This window comes from Drosophila tropicalis, unplaced genomic scaffold (assembly GCF_018151085.1).
Source record: "Drosophila tropicalis isolate 14030-0801.00 unplaced genomic scaffold, ASM1815108v1 contig_158, whole genome shotgun sequence".
NCBI classification, from domain to species: Eukaryota; Metazoa; Arthropoda; class Insecta; order Diptera; family Drosophilidae; genus Drosophila; species Drosophila tropicalis.
In genome coordinates, this window is record NW_027172602.1 from 10,733,233 (window position 1) to 10,757,629 (window position 24,397).

At 39.3% G+C, this 24,397-nt stretch overlaps 2 protein-coding genes across 4 annotated transcripts in view; one reads left to right on the forward strand and one right to left on the reverse strand.

The window, feature by feature from the left end:
• The window catches only part of shakB (shaking B), a 130,774-nt gene that overhangs the window by 43,476 nt on the left and 62,901 nt on the right, over nt 1-24,397 (reverse strand). For 2 of the 3 annotated variants that reach the window (XM_068283678.1, XM_068283676.1), the window contains exon 2: nt 9,972-11,043. The gene's annotated coding sequence lies outside the window, so the exon portion shown is untranslated. The remainder of the gene's footprint in view (nt 1-9,971; nt 11,044-24,397) is intronic. The other variant, XM_068283677.1, reaches the window with a different exon arrangement.
• On the forward strand, nt 4,463-8,286 carry LOC137571927 (glycerol-3-phosphate acyltransferase 3-like). The gene is made up of 3 exons (XM_068283675.1): nt 4,463-4,767; nt 6,723-7,601; nt 7,681-8,286. The coding sequence occupies exons 2-3, from the start codon at nt 6,827-6,829 to the stop codon at nt 8,187-8,189; spliced, it is 1,284 nt and encodes a 427-aa protein (XP_068139776.1). The 5' UTR covers nt 4,463-4,767; nt 6,723-6,826; the 3' UTR covers nt 8,190-8,286.

Here is a 24,397-nt window from a genome sequence, read left to right on the forward strand (position 1 = left end):
TTTTGGTTTTCACTTCGTTTTTCTTTGATTGCATCTTAAATTTCTTTCAGCATTCAGAATGAATTTTTGTAAATTTCAGCTGAAATTTTTTCATTCGCTCCCTTTCGTTGCTTCCTCAGTAGAAATTTTCATTCATACATACATACATACATATATATTTATATATATACATATATATGAACAGCAAACAGAGGCAGCAATTTTCATATTTGTTTGCAAATACAATATACCAGAACATGAATACACATATCCCCAGCGAGGCGAACGTTAAGAGGAGCAGAGGGAAATGTTAAGGATAAGACAGAGGGAGAGCGATAGAGACAGAGAGAGAGAGAGAGGGGGGGGCCCTCATTGAAAGTTTAAATTTCATTGTTATTAATATTTAACATGTTGAAAGAAAAAAACAAAACACATCAAACGAGGGCTACAAGGCAAACTCCTTGGAAAAAATAGCACAAAATGCAAGAATAACTGAAACATCCATATATATATTGAATTAAACATAACTGTAAATCATAAAAATTATAAGAAAATATGAAAATAGAGTGAAGAAACTTTTTAATAAAAAATATGTGCAACAAATTTGAAATGCAAACAATTCTCAAGCTTCCCTCGCCGAGAATCTCAGCTTAACTTGACTCAGCTCGACTTTGCCCATAACTGCAATGTGTATTATTGTGTGGGTATACTCTCCTACCCCCTGCCGCCCTTTGCACTCTCTGCGCGTATGTGTGCGAATTTAAATACAAGCTTACACACATTTCATACAAGCATAAGAAAATATTTGCACTTATGTATGTACGTATATATGTATTTCGTGTCTGTGTACTTTTGTTTAGTTTTCATTCTTTCGTTCTACATTTCTTTTTTTCTTGCTTTCCTTTTTGTGTGTTTTCGCTCACTTTTGAAAGTAATATTCTTAATTTGTATAAAGGAGGAGAGAGATGGCACATAGACGTAGAAACAGATACAAAAAAAGAGATGGCTAGAAAGAGAGCAAAAGGAACCTTAAAGCCATTTTAACTTAGTTGAGCATCAAAGTTAATTAAGAGAAACAATGCTTTCAGGCTTTGCTAGTAAATTTTGAGCTGCCAGCAATAGTCAACTATATATATTCATGAAGCGAATACAAGATATACATTCAAACGTCCATATAGACCGACACACATACATATCTATAAATCGATAACAATAAATGCCACAAAAAACAAAGAGGAAAGAAATAAATGGAAAAAGAAAAGCAAGAAACACTTTGCTAATACATACAGCCTAAGGCAAAATGGCAGCCATTTACGCCATTTGCCCAGCCACCCAAAAAATAAAATGAATGTCGTGTCGTTTCATCTGTACTTACTTTATATGCATATTTTAGTTGATATTCATACATGTTGCCATTTTTAGTTACATTTCTACACACACACCCAGACAGAGAGAGAGAGAGACCCATAACCGGGAAAACTCCTTTGACTCCATTTTACTATTTGCATTCAGGGACCAAATGCCAACCAAACACACAAAGCTAATCAAATTTGCAAAATGCATTTCAAATTACAAATACAATTAACAAATTGCTTGACAAAAAACCAACAATATGTTATCCTAGGTAGGGAATTCAGTATTTAGTTTAATTAAACTAAAGTTGAGTAGCTAAGAACGATATTATTGTTAATAATGATTACCCTAGGAACTAGAATCGACTCAAGCGACTTCAAATCGAATACATATTATTATCCTACAAACTGATCAATTTAAAGACGAAAAGTGAGAACTATTCTCCGCGGATTCTCTTACTACATATGTATGTTGAGGGCAACTTTAATGATTTTCCACCATCTCTTTTCTCCATCTCTCTCTCTTTTTTGCTCTATATATATGTATGTACATGCATACTATGAAGACTTATTGCTGGCAGCCTAACAAGGGCAGATGGGCCTGCATTGGGTATGTTATAGTCTGGGTATGGTCTGGTGTATGATGTCTGTCCATATGCATTGTCCAAGTCGTTCGTTATAGTCCGGGCGGGTGGCTTTTGGACGTTCTCAAAATTTATTACATTGCACCGACAAGTTTCGCGTGTTTCGTTCAGCGCCTACACTTCACTTAACAGCAACCACTGGCAACCCGGCAAAAACCGCCGTCTGACGTCTAAAGCCCACCAACCACCCAATCCACCCACCCACCATTCACCACCCATCAACATTCAATGCGACGTGCAACTTTTTGCACCTAAGAAAATATTTTCCCCCAAAAAATTCTTTCCATTTTCAGTTTCTCTCTCATTCTCCTTCTCTTCACGTCAGCAACAACTCAAGAAATAAAGCAAAAATATGTGTATGCATGTTAAAAATAAAAATGAAAAAATAGTAGGTAAATGAAATATAGGAAAAGAAGAAGAAATTTTTTAATTGGAGCGACTGAAAACATCGAGAACCATCTCCGTGTGCATCTGCAGCTTCGTTTCAATCTACAAGTGCCGGTCCCGTTGCCGTAAAAGTGCACTGACCCCAAAGCGACCAACGAACATGGCGCAATAAATACGTCGTCTATAGACGAAGGAGGGACGGTGAATGGTGAGGGGTGGGCTGAGGAGGGGGATATGCACTTTGTATGCATTCGTATACAAAAATCTCATGGCGTTAAAAAGTTGTCGAAAAAAGCTGTCAGACGAAACTTGTGAGAAACGGAATTTAACACGGCATTGCTCTATCTCTCTCTCTATCTCTCTCTCTATCTCTCTCTCTCTCTTTCTCTCATTGTTGGCAATTTCATGATCTAAAAAAAGACTTGCCTTCGTCTTAATCGGCCTTAATTCAGACTTACTAGATCGATCTACTCATCATTTGTAAGCTATACTTTCTGATTAATATTAATTCTTTTTCTTTTCATCGATTATAATTGATAACGATTAATCGAGAATCAAGTCAACTTAAAATTTTTGAGCCAGCTATTTTTGGTTGTGGCCAAAACGGCTTTTCATGTGCGTTCAAACGCAAAAGCCAAAACACAGTTCAGTTCAGTTCAGTTCGGTTTGGTTCGGTTCAACGAACGTCGTTGAACTTTAATGTTTGCCTGCGTTTCTTTTCAGAGACAGACAGAAAGAGAGGGAGAGAGAGAGACCAAGAGTTTGCCGAATAGTTAAGATTGTGGAATGGTTAAAAGTGATAAATCTTTATCACTTATTTAACGAAGGCTAAATTGATTAATTGCCCACAATAAACGGGCACAGTCTGCGGAAATGAAATGAGAACGATGGTTGAGCGTACTCAAGGCCTCGAATCCCAAAGGGGAAGTCCCCATGGTTTCTTTGCGGTCCGCTCTGGTCCCTCAGCTGTTTCGGGTGGACGACTGACAACTTTCGTCACGTAACGTCCATCAAACGGAAATAATTTATCAAAAGTTGGCTATACACATACAAACATACCGTATAATGTATTAAATAATGACTTGATGACACCAATAATAATGAGAATCTGAATTTGAATCCCATCATCTTTCCCACATAATTAGACGTTTAATTCTCTCAGAGAGAATCCCACCAACACGAATTTCAAAGAAGCACTTGAGGGAGTGAGAGGGAGAGAGACACAGGGAAAGCATTAATTGATGCGAGTGTAGCAGAAGGGGGGTTAAACTGGGTGAAAGATGGTGGCTAATTAAAAATACTCCAAAGAGCAAAAATAAATTACATTTCTTGTTTTTGCAATTCGTATCTCTCTCTCTCTCACACGCACACTCACTCACTCACTATCTCTGTCTCCACAAGAATTATGCAAATGTTGGCGATGAGCAAACATACAAACAAACAAACAAACAAACAGACAAACAAGGCCTATGCCCTGGCCCCGGTCTCAGTACCCAATCCCAATCCGAATCCCAAGTAAATGGCATAAACCAATTACGGACCATCAGAAGGAACCCATCGAGTGTCAAAGGGATTTATGTTTTAAGACCCCCCAGATCGTCGTCGTCGTCGTCGTTGATGTTGTTGTTGCTGTTGTTGTTGTTGGCGTCGTCGACAGTGTGGACAGAGACCGGCCAGCAGGCATTAACATTAGGCAAAGAGGACAACAGGAGTCAACATCAAGTAGGGGAATATCCTTACGCCTTACGCCTGCCCTTTGGCCCTGCCGTCTGCGGGCCATCATCATCATCATCATCATCTTCATCATGGTATGGCAACACTTTTTTAATTAACTTTGCTTAAATTAAGGTGCCCAAGTAGGCTTTTGGTGGCAAGGGGAAATCAGCATTTAAGACCTTCGCCAAGAGCCATTCAAGTATAATGGCATAATGGCCTAGCATCTTGTGAGTTTCTAATGACCGTTCTATTCCAACGTTCCGGCTCACTTGATTCCCTATGCTTGATCTCTCTGCCTGGGAACATGAAGAAGCCTTTGCCAACTAAGTCTCCATATAATTCAAGACCCCCTTGAGATTTTCATCACAATCTAAGCAAGCGGCATTCCCAATAATTTCTCATCCAAATTCCATATACCAAGTTCGTAAAAACGTCAAAGTCAGTAAACGAAATTTTTCACTAAGCTTGTATCAGTCCCTATACTTGCTTGGCTTATTTTACACACTTATATATTTTGTATTTTTTCTGGTCGTCGTCGTCGTCAGCGGCAGGAGCATCATCTTCGTCTTCTTTGAGGCTATAATACAATCAGGCGGATCACGGTGACGAGTGACGAGAGCAGCCATAGCGACAGCGACAGCGACAGCGACAACGACAACGTCAGGGCGAAACGTGGCCACATAAACCAGGTGAGAGAGTGTACCAAGAGTGTAAGTATGCACACACACACACACACAGCCGCAACGAGACGCGCATTACACGCAAGGTTTTTTCTCAAAAAGTCAGGCAGAAAAATGTTTTTTAAACGCTAAATTACTTTTGAATGGCAGGTAGATGGGTGGGTCGGTCGAGCTGGTTGTCTGCCACGCCCCCCAGTCAGTCAGTCAGCCAGCGTCACAATTTCACTTTGTGCTTCCTCATTTGCCTACCGGCTCTCTCCTCCAATTTCCAACCATTCGTATCTCGCCCATCGTACTACCACCAGGTGGATTTCTTTATGTGTGTGTGTGTGTGTGTGTGTGTGTTTGTTTGTGTGTGTTTTTTCCGTGTTACGTCTGAAGAGCGGAAATGCTTATCCCAAAAACACTTGAGCATCACGTGCTGCTGTGTTGCTGCCTCCGTTGAGGCGACAACGCGACGCGATATTAATGTCGAGAAGTGTTTTGCGTGAAGGAAACATCGACCGAACATACACACTGATAGAAACCTTGTAAGGATGGTTCCCACCTCTCCCCTCCTTCCAAACAAAAAAAAAAAGCAGACATGAAAGAAAAGAAAAACAAAACTTCTTTACTCCATTGATGGAGGAAATTATGTTAGTTCTTCTTCCAACTTTAAGTGAATATTGAAGGCAAGGAAATCGAACTATTCAATTAGCTTTATTTAGGATTTTTCTTCGAAAGAATCGAAATGGTTTGTTGTTGTCCAAGGAAAGGGCATGTAAATATCGGTGTGCTTTTATTTAGGCTTTTAGAATGACTTTTCTTCTTTTTCGTTTATTTTTTACTTGTAAGTCTGTCCGACCTCAGCCTTGCTAACTGTGCCACAATCCGCTGTTTCGTTGCCATCTACGCAGCGGCAGCAAGAGTCGCCGCCTAAGGTCGTTGTCGTTGGATGAGTGTGCTGACAAGAGGAGCAGTCCTGCTCCTGCGTGGGTGGGTGGTCTGGTTGCCAGGTTATATGTGTGTAGGTGTTTTGAATGTTTAGCTCAAGTGGCTTTTTAAAACACATTGTATGCTAATTAAGGGCCCAGGCCTGAGACCTAAATGAGTTGTCGTTGTTTGCATTTGATAAGCAAATGATTTTTCTCTCTCTCTTTGGCGGTCTTCTTAAATCAATGGCTTTGAATGTTTCGCGGTGGTGGTGGGGGTGGGTTGTGTAGTCAATTTTTTCGGGGTTGGTCGTCGAAATTGCGTAATCCTTAAAGTTGAATTCCTGTTTACAAGCTGTCATCGGGAATCGTCCCAATTTAATTAACGAATTAACAAAGCCAGCCAGAAAGTTTTTGTGGTTTTTAAGTGAATTTGGTTGGTTGTTGTTGTTGTTGTTGTTGTTGTGTGCTCTGTCTGTCGGATGAAAGGTCCGGGAAGCCGGAAAGAATGACGGAAGGACGGAAGGACAAAACGGAATGGAACGAAACGAAACGGAAGGAGAAAAGTCATCGTCCCTGCGGCAAACATTTTGCGGCCTTGTTATGCATAATTGAATTATTGCCATATGAAAAAAAAAGAAGAAAAACCAAGAAAAAAGCAACAACAGCAACCACATTACAAAATGGGATAAATCCCTCTTCTTTTCAAAGAGAAAAGGCAAAAGATGACGACAAACTTTCTGCTCCTTTTTTTTGTTCCTACTCGCTCTTTCTCGCGTTTTGCCTTTTGCTTGTAAAAATAAATCAAAAGACACAGCCAAAAACAAAAAAAAAAAAAAAAAAAAAACAAGAGGAATGAAAGGCAAAAAGCCAAAAAGGCGGCGCCAAATTGAATTAGTACTTTAATTGCGGAAATTTTTCTGGAGGGGTACACATTTCTCATCGCCCCTCCCCTGACTCCCTTGTTCTTTATGTAATAATAATAAGTTTAAGAGGGTCCTAAGCCACATAAAGTAATTGTTGCCTCAAATGGTTTTCGAATTTTTTTTGCAGATTTATCAAATTTATTATACATTACGAAGGTGCCTAATCAAATTTGCGTTGCCAATCTAAGAAAAGTCTTAGACAGAGGATATTGTATTTGCATTTCCAGCACAATGTGGTTGCTTAATGCATCGATTTTTGTGGTTTTAATGAGCTGGATAATATGCCTTGGGTTGAAACTGATGCAAAAGACCTGGTTGCAATTCCTCGAAAGACAGTTCATTTATAGTTCGCAGCAATTGCAAGAGACACTACGCCAACGAGCACTCGATGAACGTGCTGGAGATTATGGCCCTAATCAGAAGGAACATAGCCAACAGCAGGAACAACTAAAGAAGAACAAGACAGCGGCAATGAAAGCAAAGAGGATAAATAACCTTAAATCGCCACCCATCAAGAATCGATTGAATCTACGCATTGAACAATGTTGCGATGTCATTGCTGCTGGTCTGCGTTTAGTGCTCGAGGACGAGGTAACCTCCAGATTTGCGGCCGCACAACCGCCAGCCGGTGAATGGAATTTGCTAACGCGTAATCTACGCGAAAAGAAGCGTCGATTGAATTTACGTTTACGTCTAATTTGGCTAACTGGTTGGCTTATACGTTATGTCCTACTATTGCCCATAAGAGCTATAGGTTGCTCAGCCAGTGTGGTCGTTATAGCATTGGCCACTGCCATTTTGGGCGGATTGCCCAATTGGCCTTTTAAGCGCCCTCTTGTTGAGTATGTATTGCGTCAATGCTTCCGTTTGACTGCCTGCTGTATACCGATAATGATGCGTTTCCATAATGTCGAAAATCGCCCCACTCTGGGCATTAGTGTGTGTAATCATACAAGTCCATTGGATGTTCTAGCTCTGATGTGTGATGTCCACTATTCGTTAACAGGTAACACACACTCACACACGCACACACACACAGCTAATCACCATCAGAATCAAATTGCTAACCCCCGGTATCCCCACAGGGCAACGACATGATGGAATTTTGGGTATAATGCAACGTTCTTTGGTGCGTGCTTCGCCGCACATGTGGTTCAACCGTCGAGCTTTGGGTGACCGTGAAGCTCTAGGCATGCTATTGCGTCTTCATGTTGGAACCAACGATCGTCCACCCATCTTGATATTCCCCGAGGGCACTTGCATTAACAATACGGCCGTTATGCAGTTCAAGAAAGGCAGCTTTACCGTTAGTAATGTTGTGTATCCCGTTGCCGTGCGCTATGATCGTCGCTTTGGCGAGGCCTACTGGGACAGCACAAGATACTCGATGCTTCGTTATATGCTGATGGTGATTAGCTCTTGGTGCATTGCCTGTGACATTTGGTATTTGCCACCGGTCCGCAAGCTACCCGATGAGACCTCAATTGATTTCTCGAACCGCGTTAAGGCAGCCATTGCCGCCCAAGCGGGCATCGATGATCTGCCCTGGGACGGCAACCTAAAGCGCTGGAGCCCTGTCAGGGATTGGCAATAGACAAGACACTAGAACTAGAACTAAAACTAGAACTAGACCAGAGACACATTCTCAATCATATTAGAAGTTAACAATAAATGAAAGGTTATTAAGGTTATTTCTTTATTTTTTTTTAATTTTAGGACTGTATGTTGGTGGTGGGTGGATGTATCACCTACCGTTTGGGTTGGACAATCTTTCGTTCGTTGTGCCTTATTGAGGCATTTGGGCCGTAGCGTCCAAGTAGATGGGCACTTTGGGATTGAGTAGAGATACCACCGCCGGCGGCAGTGGCACTGGCCGCTGTTATCGCTGCGATACCACTGCGCAACGATGTGCCTAATTCACGATGATGCTGCAAGGCGCCACCCAATGCCGATTGCGATTGATAGGCATAATCGAGACCAGGCAGCTCTAATGAGGCTATCGGATGGATGCGTGTCAAAGAGAGGGTACTCTCCAATACAGTGCTAAGTAGCGGGGCGCTGCGCAGGGATCTCAGACTGCCGCGTCGTGTTAATGTATCCGGTTTATACATCTAGATGCTTAGGCATTTAGTGTTTGCCGTTGCCGTTTTTCACGCAACTTGCCCAATTAGTCTGGGTGACACCTTTGCGTTTTGCTGTTGATTGTTGTTGATTGTTGACTGTTGATTTCTTTCGTTTTAGTTGCTCACTCACACGCTTTTTCACCGTTTTGTTTCATTTCATTTTGCTTTTCTCTCATTTTGTATGTCGTGCGGCAATTAAGTTGTTCTTGTTGTTATTGCCAATGTTTTTGTTTCTTTTTCTTGTTTTTGCTGTTGATTTAGCGGGTCACGCAAACAAGAAAACCTTTGCCTGACCCCCTGACCGCTTAGTATTTTGTATTATTATTTATTTTTTTGTTTTGTTTTTTAACAAATTGCTTGTCGCTCTGAATTGCATACAAGACATTTTTTCCACGGAACAAAACTCGAATGTGAAGTATATAGCAACTAAATGGCTAATTGAATATTATATATATATATGTATGTATGTACATATATGTATATATATATTTACTTAAACTAAATCTAGATAATAATAATTGGTATAATTGATATCGAATTCAATGTTGATTTGTCGCTAATTTACAGCTAATATGTACTACCATGAAATTAAGGGAAGAGAATGATTTCTTGGTGGATTCGAATAATCTCTCGATGAGTATCCTTTGAAAATAACTCTCCCATAGTTAGCAAGATCTACATAATGACACTATAATTAAGTTAGATTGAGCTCTTAAGCCCTATATAGAAAACATTTGTGTATAAATTTTACAAAATTTTCGGCTTATTAAGAAATAAAACAAATCATGGACGGCTGGTTCCATAGTGTAGATCTCCCCAAATGCCTATAGGCCCAACTAGTAAATCTTCAAACGTTAAACTGACAAAATGCCTTAACTTTGACAGAAAATTCGGGTTGTGTGAATAGATGAACAGACCAACAGAAGACTGCTATACTTACATAGCTTTAGATCTAGCCCAAATCTAATTCAATTCCTGCCAAATAAAAGGAACGAAATATCTTCATCTATTATCCCCGATTCCACTGCAAATGGCTTGTGTAAGGTTAAGTGAAATCGGAATCTTTGAAATATCGAGATAATATGGTTTTCAATGTGTATAAATAGTTAATTATGGCTGATTTGTATAAATTTCGTATTAATTGGTATATATATGTATGTATAAGTTTGGTATGCATGTATGAGTGCTGGTTATAGAGTACTTAAGATAATGAATATTTTCAAATGCTTTTTGTCGATTGAAACTAAACTCACTTGTATTGAATCTAAACGAACAATGATGTATCTGTTGATAGTTTCTGGTGCACTTGATAATGGCTATGGCATTGGCAGTGTTGAGGAGCCGTTGTTGTTGTTATTGTTGTTGCTGCTGCTACTGCTGGTTGTTAGTTGGATAGTTGGTTGTTTGGTTGGTTGGTTGGTTGGTTGGTTGGTTGTTGCTGGCCCCGGTGTTGTTGCTGCTGCTGCTGCAAAGTCGCTTCCCACGGTTTTTGGGGACAACACAACCGGCAGCATATGCCACTCCCTTCTTCCTCGTTTTTTCTCCTTGTTTGTTTTTGTCTTTCTTTATTCTGTTTTTTTTTTTTTTTTCAATTATATATGATTTATTTGATATTGGTTTTTTTTTGCTTTTACTTTTTCGGTTTTTTTTTTTTTTGGGGGGTGTAGGATAACTTTTATGTTCACTGCACTTGTGTTGAATGGTTTTTTTTTTTTTTGGTTTATAAGTTGATGTTTATTTTATTTGAATTTCTTTTTGTTGTTGTTGTGTGTTGTTATTATAAATTTAAAATGATTTCTAAAGTTACTGCATTTTGGTTGTATTTACAGTTAAGAGAGATGGGTGTTGCAATTTGTTTTACACTACGAAGAATTTGTTGGTATGAACAGGGACAACAACGGCGATTGACTGACTGACTGACTGACTGACTGACTGATTGAGTGGGTGACTGACTGACTGACAGACTGACTGACTAATTGATTGATTGATTGATTCTGATTTTGAATTGAACCTACTGGGAATCAAATGGGCAATCGCTTCATAATTGTATGTTGATTCATCCGCAAAGTGCTGCCAGCTCTATCTCTGGCCCGGGCGTCTTGCCACCGTGTCCAATCCATGTTTTTCTTACCCCTACCAGTGATCGGATCCTGATCAGGTTGTACGGGGTTGCCTTACACTCCACTCCACACAAAGTTTCGCCAATCCCCCGCCACTTCTACTGGGCAGGGGGGGAAAAATATACAAAAAAAAAAAACAAACAAAAAAAAAAAACACACTATTTACTTTTCAAGTAAGTCACACACATGAACACTTTCAACGGATCTGCGAAATATATAAGAAGAAGAAGAAGAAATTATATATTTAGTTGGCTGATTATTAGAATAAAGGAATCTTAATATGAAAGTAAGTATAAGAATTGTTCTATTCCATATATTAATCTTTGTGTACCAGTGACTGTTCTGATTAAACATAGCAATATAAAACCCTCTCTCACACACACACACACACAGGTGTTGGACGAAATCTATTGCCTACTTTTTGGCCATTTACGATTATTCTATTTGCTTTAGCTCATAAACTGATTTCAGACGAACGCACACAGGTGTTTTTCGTTCACTTTCGCTTTTGCCGCCTTCCTCCCCCCTTCATTCTATCCATCTTGTTATGTGTGACAAGACAAGATTTGTGCAAATAAACTCAAGTTTTGTGGCTATAATCTCACGAATAATTACACACGTAAAATTAAATTTGATTAATTCAATATTTACACTGTCCGCCCACCTTCCCCACCTACGCCACTTCCGATCCCCTTCGTGCGGCATATCCGGCTTGTCATGTATGTGTGTGAAACGTGTCTGAGCCAAAGAAAAACCAAAGAAACAAAAAAAAAGTTCCTTCAGTTGTTTGTTTAGCTAATAAATTTTTTGGAGAATGCCAAAAGTAATCAAATAATTGCAGAAAGCCAAACCGAACACAAAAAAATCGCAGTGAGTCGATTTCTTTATACTCTCACATAGTTAATACTCTCATTTTAAGTCAGTGTCTTAGTTTAAGGGTGAAGCTTAAGTATGTACGGGAGGCAAGAGGATATGCGAGAAGCTTAAGGAATTTCAAGAAAATAGATCACAAAAATTTGAATAGTTCTGACAAACTTCTTATCAAATTCCATATATATTTTTCTTTTTGGCAAGTGTATAAAAACAACAAACGAAACAAAGAAGGCAAGAAAAAAAAGAGAAGGAAATCAAGAGAAATACAAGAATATGGCTTGTTTTATTGCTATTTTATTTCATAAAATTTACGAGCGGCAAAAAGTTTCCGTTTCGTTTCTTTTTCGAAACATGTAGAACAACAACAGCAACAGCAACAAAAAGGAAGCCAAATAAGAAGGGGAAAAAAAACTGAAGTCAAGCAATAACTTTCAACATAATAAAGTAGTAACAAAAGCAGCAAAGCGGAAATCATGTATGTTGAATGTGAAGCTTATATTGATGACGATGTTCCGTCTAATAAGCACCCAGCGCCCAGTACCCCAAGCTCAGTAAACAGTTTGAGTTGATAAATCGCGGTTAAGAAAAATGCCTCACATAGACAGACAGAGCGGAAAAGATGGTAGCCAATTAGCCTGCTGAAAGAGGCCAGAAATACGGACGGGAGAGTAAGTAAAAATATTCAATGGTTTGTTTCGATATCAAAGCAAATAAAACGAATCAGCCTAGTCCATAAATCGGGAGAGAAAGCGTGAGAGAGAGAGGAGACAGATTCTTGATTTGTTTAGTGAATGAATCGGAAAACAATTTCCTTTGCACTATTTTAATTAAATTAGTAGTAGAAATTCAAGTATAAAATTCATTTTTAACTTTTCGACTTTGATTTGATTACTTAACGAATGGATAAATAGAGTTCTGCCATAAAGTTGGCATTTGGTATTGAAATTGTTTTGCATATTAAAGTTTTTGTTTCGTTACACATTTCTTTTACTTAGCACAAAGTGCCTCAAGAGGTTTGACACGTTTAAGAACTAAGAACGATGTTAACCCTTTTGGTTTCTCTTTTTGGTATTTTTTTCTTTGGTATGCCTTCTTCTATCCAATTGTTGGTTGATGTCTGAAATTTCATTTCTTTGTCGTACGAAGCATGCATATCGAATTCGGTTTACACTTTTGCTTCTCCTCCTCCTCCTCTGATGGTTTAGTCCTCTTTTCTTTTTTATTATTCCTTTTTGTTGTTGTTGCGGTTTCCTTTTTTCAAAGGATTTCCCCTCGCTCCACTTTGTCACTTTTGTGTGCCGGTTGATTGATGGATTCGCTTGTTTACCCGTCAAGCCACAACAAGAACCAAAACACACACTCACACACATACACACACGCACACACATTCACATACTCAAAGGTTTCAGAAATAAGCAATAGTCAGCAGTAATCGTGATATACCATATGATATGGGTATTTTTTGATTTTCCGCCACTCTTTTTATTTTTTTTGCATTTAATTTTTTCTTTCTGTTAGCTTGAATTTCTTTTTGGTTTGGCAGCTACCACAAAAATAAATATACAAGAAAATAAAAATAAAAATTATCATGATGAAAAGTTTTAGCTGTTGTATGGAAAAGTCTTGAGGGAGCTTTCTCTTCTCTTCATTTAAAGTAAAATATATTATAGCATAGTTTTTTGGGCATGCTGTTTAAGCTGGGCTTGCATTTTAGCATACTTTTATGGGCGCGCCTCTATATTTGCCAACTTTGGATGTGGAAATGATCGAGCTCCATCTTTGCTAATGAATATGTTTTACTAATTTTAATCTGTTGATCTAACTATTTTCTGTTGAGATTGTCAGACAATTAGAGGCATATCACATTAACTCGTTCAAAATACAAGTTCAGTGGAGAAAACACGTTCCCTATAGCCTTTTGTCCAACATATAAGTCTTCAAGTTAAGCACACGCACTTTGTTTACCCTTCCCTCTCAAACTCTACTCTATGTAGCTCTGTCTCGCTCCAACAAAAGTTAATTACAACTGGCTCAGTGTCTGCTCCACAAGCGAGGGAAAACAAAGGGGCAAGAAAACAGTTGGGACCAAAGGCACAGAAAAGAATCAAAAGAAATGAAGTTCAAGCAGTCAGCAAGTAAGCTGCTTCTGCTGCTGTTGTTGCTGCATATAAATATTAAAAAGAAAATCTGCTATATGGCTACGTGCAACGCATTGCAAAAACTCCCAACGATAAATGGAAAAAAAAAAAAAAATGCCAAAGAAGGAGAGAGAAGTAGCTAGAGGGGGAAAACTGACAAACAGAGGGCAAACGCGGGGCCAACGATGTGAAATGAAATTTACTTTGACATATTTTTGTGCTTAGCAAAGCAAATACTTTCATTATTTTTGCTGCTGGCATAAAATTTTGCTTTTTCTTTGTCTTGTTGCTTGTTGTTGTTGTTGCTGCTGCTGCATTTGAGTGGCTGTTAGACAGTCACGCCCAGAAAAGCCAACCAGCAGCAGCCGCCCACACACACCACACACACCACATACATACACACATTGGACATAGATAGCCCAAAACGTGGACAAAAGCAGCAGCATCTATATATATGTATGTATGTATGTATATGGTGGAATTTTGCGTAATTTTTTGTTCTGTTTCTTTCCGTTAGAGAGCTATGGAAGGAGATGGTATGAAGAAGGGTGGGGGGAGCAAGTTTGGCCTGGGTTAAAAACTTGGAACTGATTGTAGATAGGACACGCTTCGCATTTGCCGCAACTGAAAAAAAAGCAACTACTGACTGACTAAACGACCAACTGACTAACTGACTGACTGACTGGCTGACTGCCTGATGAACCAAGTGTGTCTGGATGGGTTCATGACACAATTTTCGGTCTTAGTTAATATTCATGCATAACACGAAATCCAGTAAAAGGAACTTCCTTTCTCTCCTCTCTATATATGAGTAGATGGAACATTTAACAGTTAGTTGACCATGTCGAGTAAGAACGACTACTCGAAAAATAAAGAAGTTTTTAATCCCATAATAAATTGTTATTTGTTTGATTGACTGGTCTATACTTTCTAAACTAAATGCCGTATATAGGGGGCTATAGGGTATGGAAAAGGATTTCTTGATGAAATCTCTTGGGTGAGCAGATTCACTTTAAAAATTTTGTGCTTTTGCTTTGCTTGTGTCTTGTCACCAAGTTTACACTAATTCGCCTTTCCTTTTGGCCCTCTTTGGCCCGGGGTGGCTGGTTGGCTACCTTGCCACCAAACATGATATCCTTCTTGGCAAACGTGACGTTTTGTCCATTATATCCACTGGTGTCCTTTGGGTCCTACCTTCGTCCTCGAAACCCCCCGTCAGCTACAGCCCTTTTTGCCCAGCCGAAAACATGGCCAAACACTTTCTGCCATTAAATATTGAGGAATACTTAAAGTGCACAAGTGACTAGACTGAAAGCCCAAAATCCTCGCACCCAAAAAGGAAGCCAGAATTTGTTGCTCTTAAGAGAGATGCTGCTCATAATCGGTTTTAGCCAAGAACGTTTTATGGCTTTAAGCTGTTTTCGACCCGCACAAAATTTTACCTAAATTGATTATTATACCAGACCCCGACAGCTCGCCCCGCCATCAGCAGCTATCGCAGAAGAGGACGAGAAGACGAAGCTGAAGAAAGAAAAGGAACGGGTCGGGGAGCAAAAAACTTTGTAAATTTCCAACACGTACACAAAAATCCCCATAACAAAGCCTTTTAATGGCCAGAACCGACAAAACTAACAAACCACATTAGCGTGCCGGCAATACCAGGCTAAGAAGATGATGCGATGCCATGCGATGGGATGTTTGGTTGGTATGAGATGGCCACGCATATTTGTTGAGATTTGCTACCAAGAACAACAGGAAGACATAACACACATCCTTTCAAACACACACTCACACACACACACACACACACGCACATTCAGAAAGACAGTGAGGGTGAGGGTGGGAGAGACAAATCTAATAATAAATCCAAGACACTTAACGCCTTGGCCTCAACTCAACTCTGGCAAACTAGCTGAGGGATTGCCCAACAACATGGATGGCATAGATGGGCAACAACTTGGACGCTTGGTGGGGGTTAAGATGTGCCCGAAGAGCCACGAGGATGATGCAAATCGCCAAAAAAACCAACGAAGCGTTAAGGCGTGCAAACGAGTTGTGCGCGGGGATTCCCTTTTGCTTTCACCTCGCCCCCTCTTCTTGTCGTTTTTCTTCGACGTCGACGTCTCTAATGTGCCACAAATCCTTTGCACCCATTGGGTGCCACCCACTTTCTTTTATCACCCTGTTCCCTTTACTCTACTCATTCACTTTGCTCGCAAAGTTTTGTTTAATTTCCAACTATGAACATTTTTGTTTAAATAAAACTATTATTTCAATTTGACAACTTTTATAATAACAATCAAAAGAGTATCGAAAGAGTATTTGTTGGTCGCCTTGAGTCTGTGCATTGCTATTTATTGGTTTTAGCCACCCCATCAGTGGCTTATACGCTTATTGTGCTTCAATGTCTTTCGCTTTTCATCGTTCATCGTTCGTGGCTCGTTTTTGGCTTCGTCTCGGTTCTGGGTTTTTGGTTTTGGTAATTTAATTGAGCTTGCGGTCAAACGTTGAGAATCATGGCAAATTACTTGATTCTGATTTGATTTGCCTAGATAACAATTCTGAAGTTTAGCTCAGTTTTTCTCTCTGTTTGGTTTGGTTTGTGGGGTTGGTTCGTTGGTTGGATGGTTTGAGCAAATTCGATATTCGATTTCTTTTGTTTCGGCCCTTAAGTGGCTGGGGCAAAAGTTCTTCTTATGGATAAATGATTGAATGGCCAAACACACACACACACACACACTGAGAACTGTACCCGCATTCCTTATCCTGCTGATACTTCTTAGTCGTCGTCGTTGCTGTCGTCGACATCGTCTTGCACCATCTAACAATGATTGCCCAAAACTAATTTGAATTTTATTGATTCAATTCTCGGGCCATTCTGCATATTTCCAAGCCTAATCCCAGTACTTCATTCCATTTTCCATCTTCTTCATCATCTTTCTTACGTAAACGGTAGTATTCAAAGGATTGAAAATGCGTTTGCTATTGGCTTTGGTTTTGGATTTGCCTTCGGTTTTTCTTACGACAGAAAAAAAATGGGTGCCAAATTGTATTTTAATATGATAAACGCATATGCTCATTGAAATCACATTATCGCCGCATCAGTTGAGAAAGTCCCTTTCCATTCTCATATTCCTCTCTCACGCTCTCTTCCTCTGTCTCGTTTTCTTTAGAGAGTTCGATGTCGCGTCCTCTTCCTTTAAGTAGCTTAAACCTATTTTCGGTTACAACCATTTTATAATTTTTTTTACTCCCTCCTGTCTTTGACAAGAGCCTGTCATTTTTGAGGGGATAACTAACTTGCTTGATTGTTGTTGGTACTTTAGTTGTTGTTGTTGTTGGGATATAGCCGTGAGGATTTCGTTTTAGTCTAGTTTGGGCAAGAGGCTTAACGTTGTAAATTTGCTTGCGGGTATCATTTGAGCCTAAAGGCAAAACAGGTTGATTTTGATTTTCCTGTTGTTCTTTTCGCTTGTCGTTCCTGGATTTTCACATTTCCATATAAAATAGCCGGAGGGCGCGTAAAAGAAGGAAAAGAAGAAGAAAAAAAGGAAACAACCAAAAACAAATTGCTAAAGTAACTTTAAGCCAAAACCAATAGTCAACTAAGTTTCGTCTCTATGAGTTTGCTGTCAAATTATAGGAAAATATTCTGATCTATGTGGTGAAAACCTATTCGATTTTCCGTAAAATCATCCAGATATTCTATTCTTCAAGTTAAGTGGAGTGGAATAGTTTTTAATTTAACTGATATTTATTAATTGCGAATGTGATTTTAAACTCATTTTAACCTTAAACTTCAATCAATTGTTACATGCGGATGCATTTATTTTTTCTTTTAGATTTTATCCTTATCATTCTTCATGCTGACTTTGGATGCACTCGCTATAAATTTCAATTCGATTTGCTTAAGTCTATTTTTGCATCTGGATTCTCTGCTGCACTTAGGCGAACTGAGAGAGAGAGAGAGAGCAAGCTGTCGATTGATTGCTTAACAACAACAATAGCAACACTAATACCAATAACATTTCTTCGTCTCCTTTTTGTAGATCCTTTTTTTCCATTTGCTGCAGCTTTTTATGGATAATCGATGCTTAAAGTCGAGACGCACTCAACGTGGAGCAGGAGGTGGCGGACACCAGAGAGAAACGGGCAGAACAAAACCTAACGATAGCTTAATCCTTTTAAAACTGAGAGACCACATAAAAGCAGACAGACACACACACACACACACACACAGACAAAGCAGCAGAAGCAACACTGAAATAAAAACCGCAAAAGAAGACCAAGAAAAAAGAATACGAAAGACATCGACATCGACATCGACGACGACGACGACGACATCGACATCGACGACGATGATGACGAGGAGAACAATAACGGTGCTTGAGCAAGACGATGAAGAAGGGACGGAGATGAAATCGGAGGATGAGGTGGAACAGACGTGGCAAGAGTTGAAGCGCCAGCGTGACACAATAAAGACAACCCACAACGAACAACAACACAACACACAAAGGCACCGCCGAGTGTAATAACTATAAAAAAAAAAAAAAAATAAAAAGTAAACCGTTGCCCAAAAAAAAAAAAGAAAGGAAAAAATGAAAAAATCCCCCCAAGAAAGACGACAAGGGAGACAGACAGCAACAAAAAAAAAAAAAAAAAAAACAAAAGAGACAGCAAGCAAGAAGGGCAACCGCCGGGAGGTCGCCCTGTCGCTTTGCCTCAAAAGCCATTTTGTCATTACAAATCTGATAAATGCCTTCGTCTAAGCATTTTTTGGTAGATTTCGCTGAGCTGCTGGGCTTAAGCCTTTAGCTTTCGTTTTAGAATTTGTTGTAAATTTGTTGTAAATGTGTCATAAAAACAAAACAAAACGAAACACACACACACACACACTTTATAGAACACTTTGTGACAAGTAAACTTTTGCGATATAAAAAGCAATTGCATACTTTTCGGCAAATCGCAGGCACCACAAACAAATATTAGTGGAATATTTGAATTAATTTCAAATTTTGGACATCAAAGAATAAAATCAAATAAAAATTGACAGGTGCCTTAATAACTCTGTCTCTCTTGTTCTCTAGAAGCCATTATCCAATTGGATTCCATCATCTTTTGACCTACAGTCACTAGGCCGCTAAGGAAAAAGTTTTATTATTAACGGGTCCTTCAATTGTAATTGACAGAAGCAGCTTGTCATCCCCCATTGATTAGGCCAATTAAAGGGTCGAGTTACAAACCACAAGCCGATGACCCGATTCTCGGCTTACATGTGTTATCCTTGGCCATCCAAAATCCATTCGCTCTTTTCAGATCAAGCAAGTGTTGATCCCCTTTTAACTTTGTGAAACTCCACAAATTAATAACTGATTAATCAGAGAGAAAGAGCGAAAGGAAGACAGCGCTAAAGGTAAACCACGGAAACGCAAAAGGAAAACTTGAACAATGAACATTTTTCTTTGGCCAGGAATTTCAAGAGTTGTGAATTTTCCCATCAACGGAAAAGTCATGAAACCAAAAAAAAGGTGAACAAAGCAAAAGACAATAAACCTGCGTTAGAGTGTGGACAGACTGGACAGTAGTGTGTGGGTGTGTGTGTGTGTGTGTGAGGGGGGTGTGTGTGTTAAGGTGAAGGATTTGAGGTAAGAGATGGGTCGAAAAAGCATATTTTGCTGTTTTGTGGCCTAAAGTCTAAGGGCAAAGGGTCAGCGGGGTTAGGGCGTCCAGCCAAGCGAAAGGCGAAAGGGTTAGATAGATGTAAAAAAAGAGTCTTTGTGTTTGTACGTGCGTGTGTGTGTGTGTGTGTGTGTGTGCCAAGCGATAAAAAATAATAAAATTTAAAATGTAAAGGCCAGTTTAGAAGGTTCGGCAAGGGGCAGGAGTTGTGGATAGGATGAGGAAAAGGTGTCTCAGCATATTGTGTCGCTGCTCGTTTCGTGGCTTGCATTTTGTGGGTTTTGTTTTTTGTTTTGTTTTCTCCTTCTTTAAAAGGGTGTTTTATGATCGACCCAAAGAAGAAAAAATTATGCCTCTGTGTGAGTGTGTGTGTGTGGGAAGCAAATTAAATGCGGACAGAAGAGAAAGAAAAAAAAAACACGGAAACAGATGAAGCGACTGACATGGGACAACCGCCTGATGTCTATCAACATTTCTTTTAGATTTCTCTGCATATTCCAGCGAGACGTGTTTGCATGCAATTGTCCTTTACTTTTACAACTTTCTCCTATATTTACAAAATCTTTCACCGAATTGTCATCAATATTAATACAAATCTATCTCATTTCTTTCTTGTTAATAAATATGATGGAAAATATTGTTTTCCATTCATCACGTTTACTGGATTATCGGCTTCGTCATCATCCTCATCATAATCATCGTCGCCGTCGTCGTCGTCGCTGTCGTCTCACTGCATATCTATAATTGCCAGATTTCATCTGCACTTAATGCTGACTCTCTCGCCCCTTTTCAATTGGACATACACCCACACACACACACACCTACACACACATACACACCCATATACACCTACAAACTTGCAGAATTCTCATTCACCTGGCCTTATCATGACCTTTTGAGGCATACGGTTTTGCTTGCCATGATTTAGGCACGTAGACGTGCTCAAGCGAGCGACAGTCACAATCACACATAACCCACACACACACACACACACACTGAGAGATATAGCAGCGGGCACTTTAAACCTTTAACCTGTACCCAAATGTCTGTCCAGTTGAGTCCAAGCCGTAGGCAGCATAACCAAAACCTCTCTCCCACTCTTTCTTTCTCCCTACTTATACATTCACTTCATTCACGCTTAGGCACAGTGGTTTGAAATTCATTTTGATTTCTTGACACTTGTTTATGATTTTCATTTATAAGAATACTTAAGTCTAAAGATCTTCGTTCTGATTGTGTGTGTGAGAGTTTTTCAGTTGATTATTGGCATAGTTTTAATTGTTAATTTATTCCACTGTGCCCCATACATGGTTCTGCTCATTTGACGTGTTTAACCCTTTGCCAGCCTTCTTTTATTACCGTGCGTGTGTGTGTGCGTATGTGTGTGTGCGAATTATAAACTATTGTTTACACAAAGCGGAAGTCGTTCTCGTCCTCGTCCTCGTCATCGTCGCCGTTGCCGTTGCCGTTCCTCTTCTTTTTGCCCAGTGGAAACGGTTGAACCGGTAAGCGAGTGAGTCAGTCAGTCAGTCATTCAGTGAGTGAGTGAGCCTTCCACATACCATGCCACATGCCACATGCTTCATTAAATTATGCTTTATTAGCCTTTCGGGACTTGAATATGAAGTAGTCCTTCTTATTCACTCCTTCTCCTTCCTGACTTTTTCCCATTAAATTCAGTGCCATATGCTACGGTAGGCACACCGAAGAGGGATGGTGGGATGGCCGGGGGGACTGATACTGTTACTTGCTGCAGTGGTAGGGTAACGAGAAATTTATGTTTTTGTCAAGTGATAAAATTTTTAGCTTACATGCGCAGTTAACGGGTAAAAGTTTTTACCTCCTCTCAGTTCACTCTTTCCCTCTTTGTCTCTATCTTTCTCTCTCTCTCTCTCTCTCCTGCTCTCTCCTTCTTGCACATAATTTGAGGCCATAAATTGAAAATTCAATTTCTTCAAATAGTTACCTGAAAGCCACACTCATTCCATTTAGTCTAACTAACTCAGCTCACTCGACATTCATGCTGAAGGCTTTCTGTAAGTTTTCTGTTTGGGTTAGCTAAAAATGTATGCCACGAGCCTTTCTTTAGTTTGTAGCATCCACTTGATGATGTTTTTAGGTTTGTTTAGGTCGCAAAATGCAAATTGATCATTTTGCTGTCTGGCCGGATAGCTGGATGGTTGGAATGGCCATACGCCAGCAGCCCGGCAGCCCGGCAGCCAGTGCCTGCTGAGACTAATTAGTCAAAGTGGCCCAGCTCGGCAAAAAGGGTTAAATAAACAGCTGATTAGACCAAAAAATCCCAAAGACTAGATAAACACGCGCACTTCTTGTGTCCTGCTGATTTAAGCTCAACACAAAAAAAAAAAAATATACAATCAAAATAAAAGAGCAAACCAAAGACAGAGGAGAGCCCGCATAAAATATGGTCACCTTGAACCAATTTTTGCATTGATTGATGTTCAAGTACTACTGTAGTAGGCACTCAGCCCACATAAGAGCTATGAGTGCTTCCTTCCCTTTCAATTTTTCTATCCTTTTTGCATCTATCTCTATCTTTCTATCTCTTTCTCTGTGTGTCTCTCATTTCATTTGGCTGTTTTTTGTTCTTTTAATTAAGCTTATAAAACCTGAAGGAAAACAAAAACGAAAAAAAAGGACGAAATGAAACAAAAACGAAAAATTACATAAAAAACGACCTTGCAAATTGATTGAACAATCGAACTCAAGAGTGAAAGAAGAAGACAGGTGCTCTGCTGATGGAGAAAGACTAACGAGCAAGTGAGAGAGAGAGAGACAGAGAGAGAGAGGTTGAGTTGTTAAGAGGGGGTTTGTGTGTGTGTGTGTGGCACTTGCTATGCACCGTTATGACTTAATCAATTCAATGTCAATTGCCCCAACCTCAAGAGCTAATCAAGATGTGAAAAGTCCTCTCAATTTTTCTTTTTTTGCCTTTTTTTATGGTTACCAAAGGCTACCAACCGAAGGGAGGCTAAAAGACAGCTAAACAGAGTGAGACAGAAATAGAAAGATGATAGAAAAGGATAGAGAGAGAGAGAGAGGGATAACTTGAAACCGTCAAGTTTGCTGGCAAACATTTAAGTTGACTTTGAAGATTTCATAAAAATGGCACCAAAGCGTTAATCAATTCTTCTTTAACGCTTCTTTTCTATTTATTAACTAAAACTTTTTATGCACTAGAACTTGATCAAGTTGATCTATTTGTGATTCAAACTTTAACTGAGCCTTCCCTTTAGATGAGTTAGAAAAAATGAAATATTTTGCCTAAATTTTAAGATATTCACTGTCTGCATGAGTTCATTACCCCTTTTTTGTCTCTCTCTCTCTCTCTCTGTCTCACTGTCTCTCTGTCTGTCTCGTTTCTGGCTTTTAAAATAGAATCTATGCCTCTGGTGAGTCCAACATTTTTATATTACGCGATGTTGCCTCTAAATCATGACTTACAGAACCAAAATGAAAATGCTATAAAAAGCAACTGACAAAAAAAAAAAAACATTGCAATTGCTAACAACTAAATCAGTTTTAAGTTATTCATGCATGCAGCAGCAGCACCAGAAATAACCCTCCCTACCAGAAAAACAAAAATAAAAACAGAAAACAGGAACCAAATAGCCATTTAGTGGCACAAACACACACACACACACACTGTGGACCCATTCCAGTGTCTGCCATGACTTTCATTTATTCATTTCGCATGTTTCGCTGCCGAAAATAACAGAATCAGAAAGAGAATCAGAGTCAGAGTGTATTTCCATTTAATGCGCTGGCAAATAAATTTCGATAGAGCGCATAAAAGCCATTGGAATGGCAAGCACCATTTATACTCCACTCCACTGTCGGTTTTTTGCCTACATATGGTATATAAACGTACACACACACACACACAGATACACTTATATTTGTAATATATATATATGTATGTATATATATGTACATATATCTAATCGATATGCGGGCGCGCAAAAGGAATCGAAACCGAAATCAAATTAAATGAATTATTTAATGAAACAACATTGCGAGATTACGAGATTATGTGAGTTACGCGCCAGAAATGTTTTATGAATGTTTATGGCCGCGTGGTAAAATCTATTACGTCACAAAGGACACAGCATGGCAGCAGTTTTGGGGGATACCTTCTTTGTCGCAGAGCAGTCGTTGCAGCTGCAACTTGTTTTGCCAAACAAAATGTACAATTAAATACTCTTTCAACTAGATTTGACTTTAATCTTGACTTCGGGACCAAAGGAATTGAGTGAAAATTAAAAGTTTGCGAGCCTTTTTATCTTTATTCTAAAGTTTCATTAGTTAATACTTTATTTTGGAATGGGTAAACTGAAGAAATTTACTCATGATATAATATAGCATACTTTTCTGGGCAAAGTCTTATCTAAGTGAGGGTATCTAAAGTTTATGCTCGCTTCACTTTTAGTTGCATGCAGGTTGGAAGGAGAAAGATATACTGTGACTGTATGTGTGTGTGGGTATGTTTGTTGTGTATATAAAATAAAGATGACTTTCATGTGCCAGGGCCTGCCATGCATATAAATGATAAAAATACATGCTAATGTTAACTTACGCTCCCTCTCTATCTCTCTCTCTCTCTCTCTCTTTCTGTGTGTACCCATTGCTATCTCTATCCACTCTTGGTTCACTGTCTCAGTATTTATCTGTATGTCTGTGTGCGAGTGAGTTTATGCTTTTGGGAACTTGACTAGGGAAGTGAAGCAAAGCTAATGGCATGCTTAAGTTTCAATTATTGGTAATAGAATTGCCTTGAATTCGAAAATGATTTGGCTCTTTTCAATGATGATGTTGATGGGGCTCAGTTGTATGTGAAGCTAATTAAAA

Excerpts from the sequence above, each read along its gene's own strand:
- LOC137571927 (XM_068283675.1), top strand. The coding sequence starts at position 6,827 with ATGTGGTTGCTTAATGCATCGATTTTTGTGGTTTTAATGAGCTGGATA. Across the intron at positions 7,602-7,680 it reads TGTCCACTATTCGTTAACAG|GGCAACGACATGATGGAATT; the intron begins GTAACACACACT and ends GTATCCCCACAG.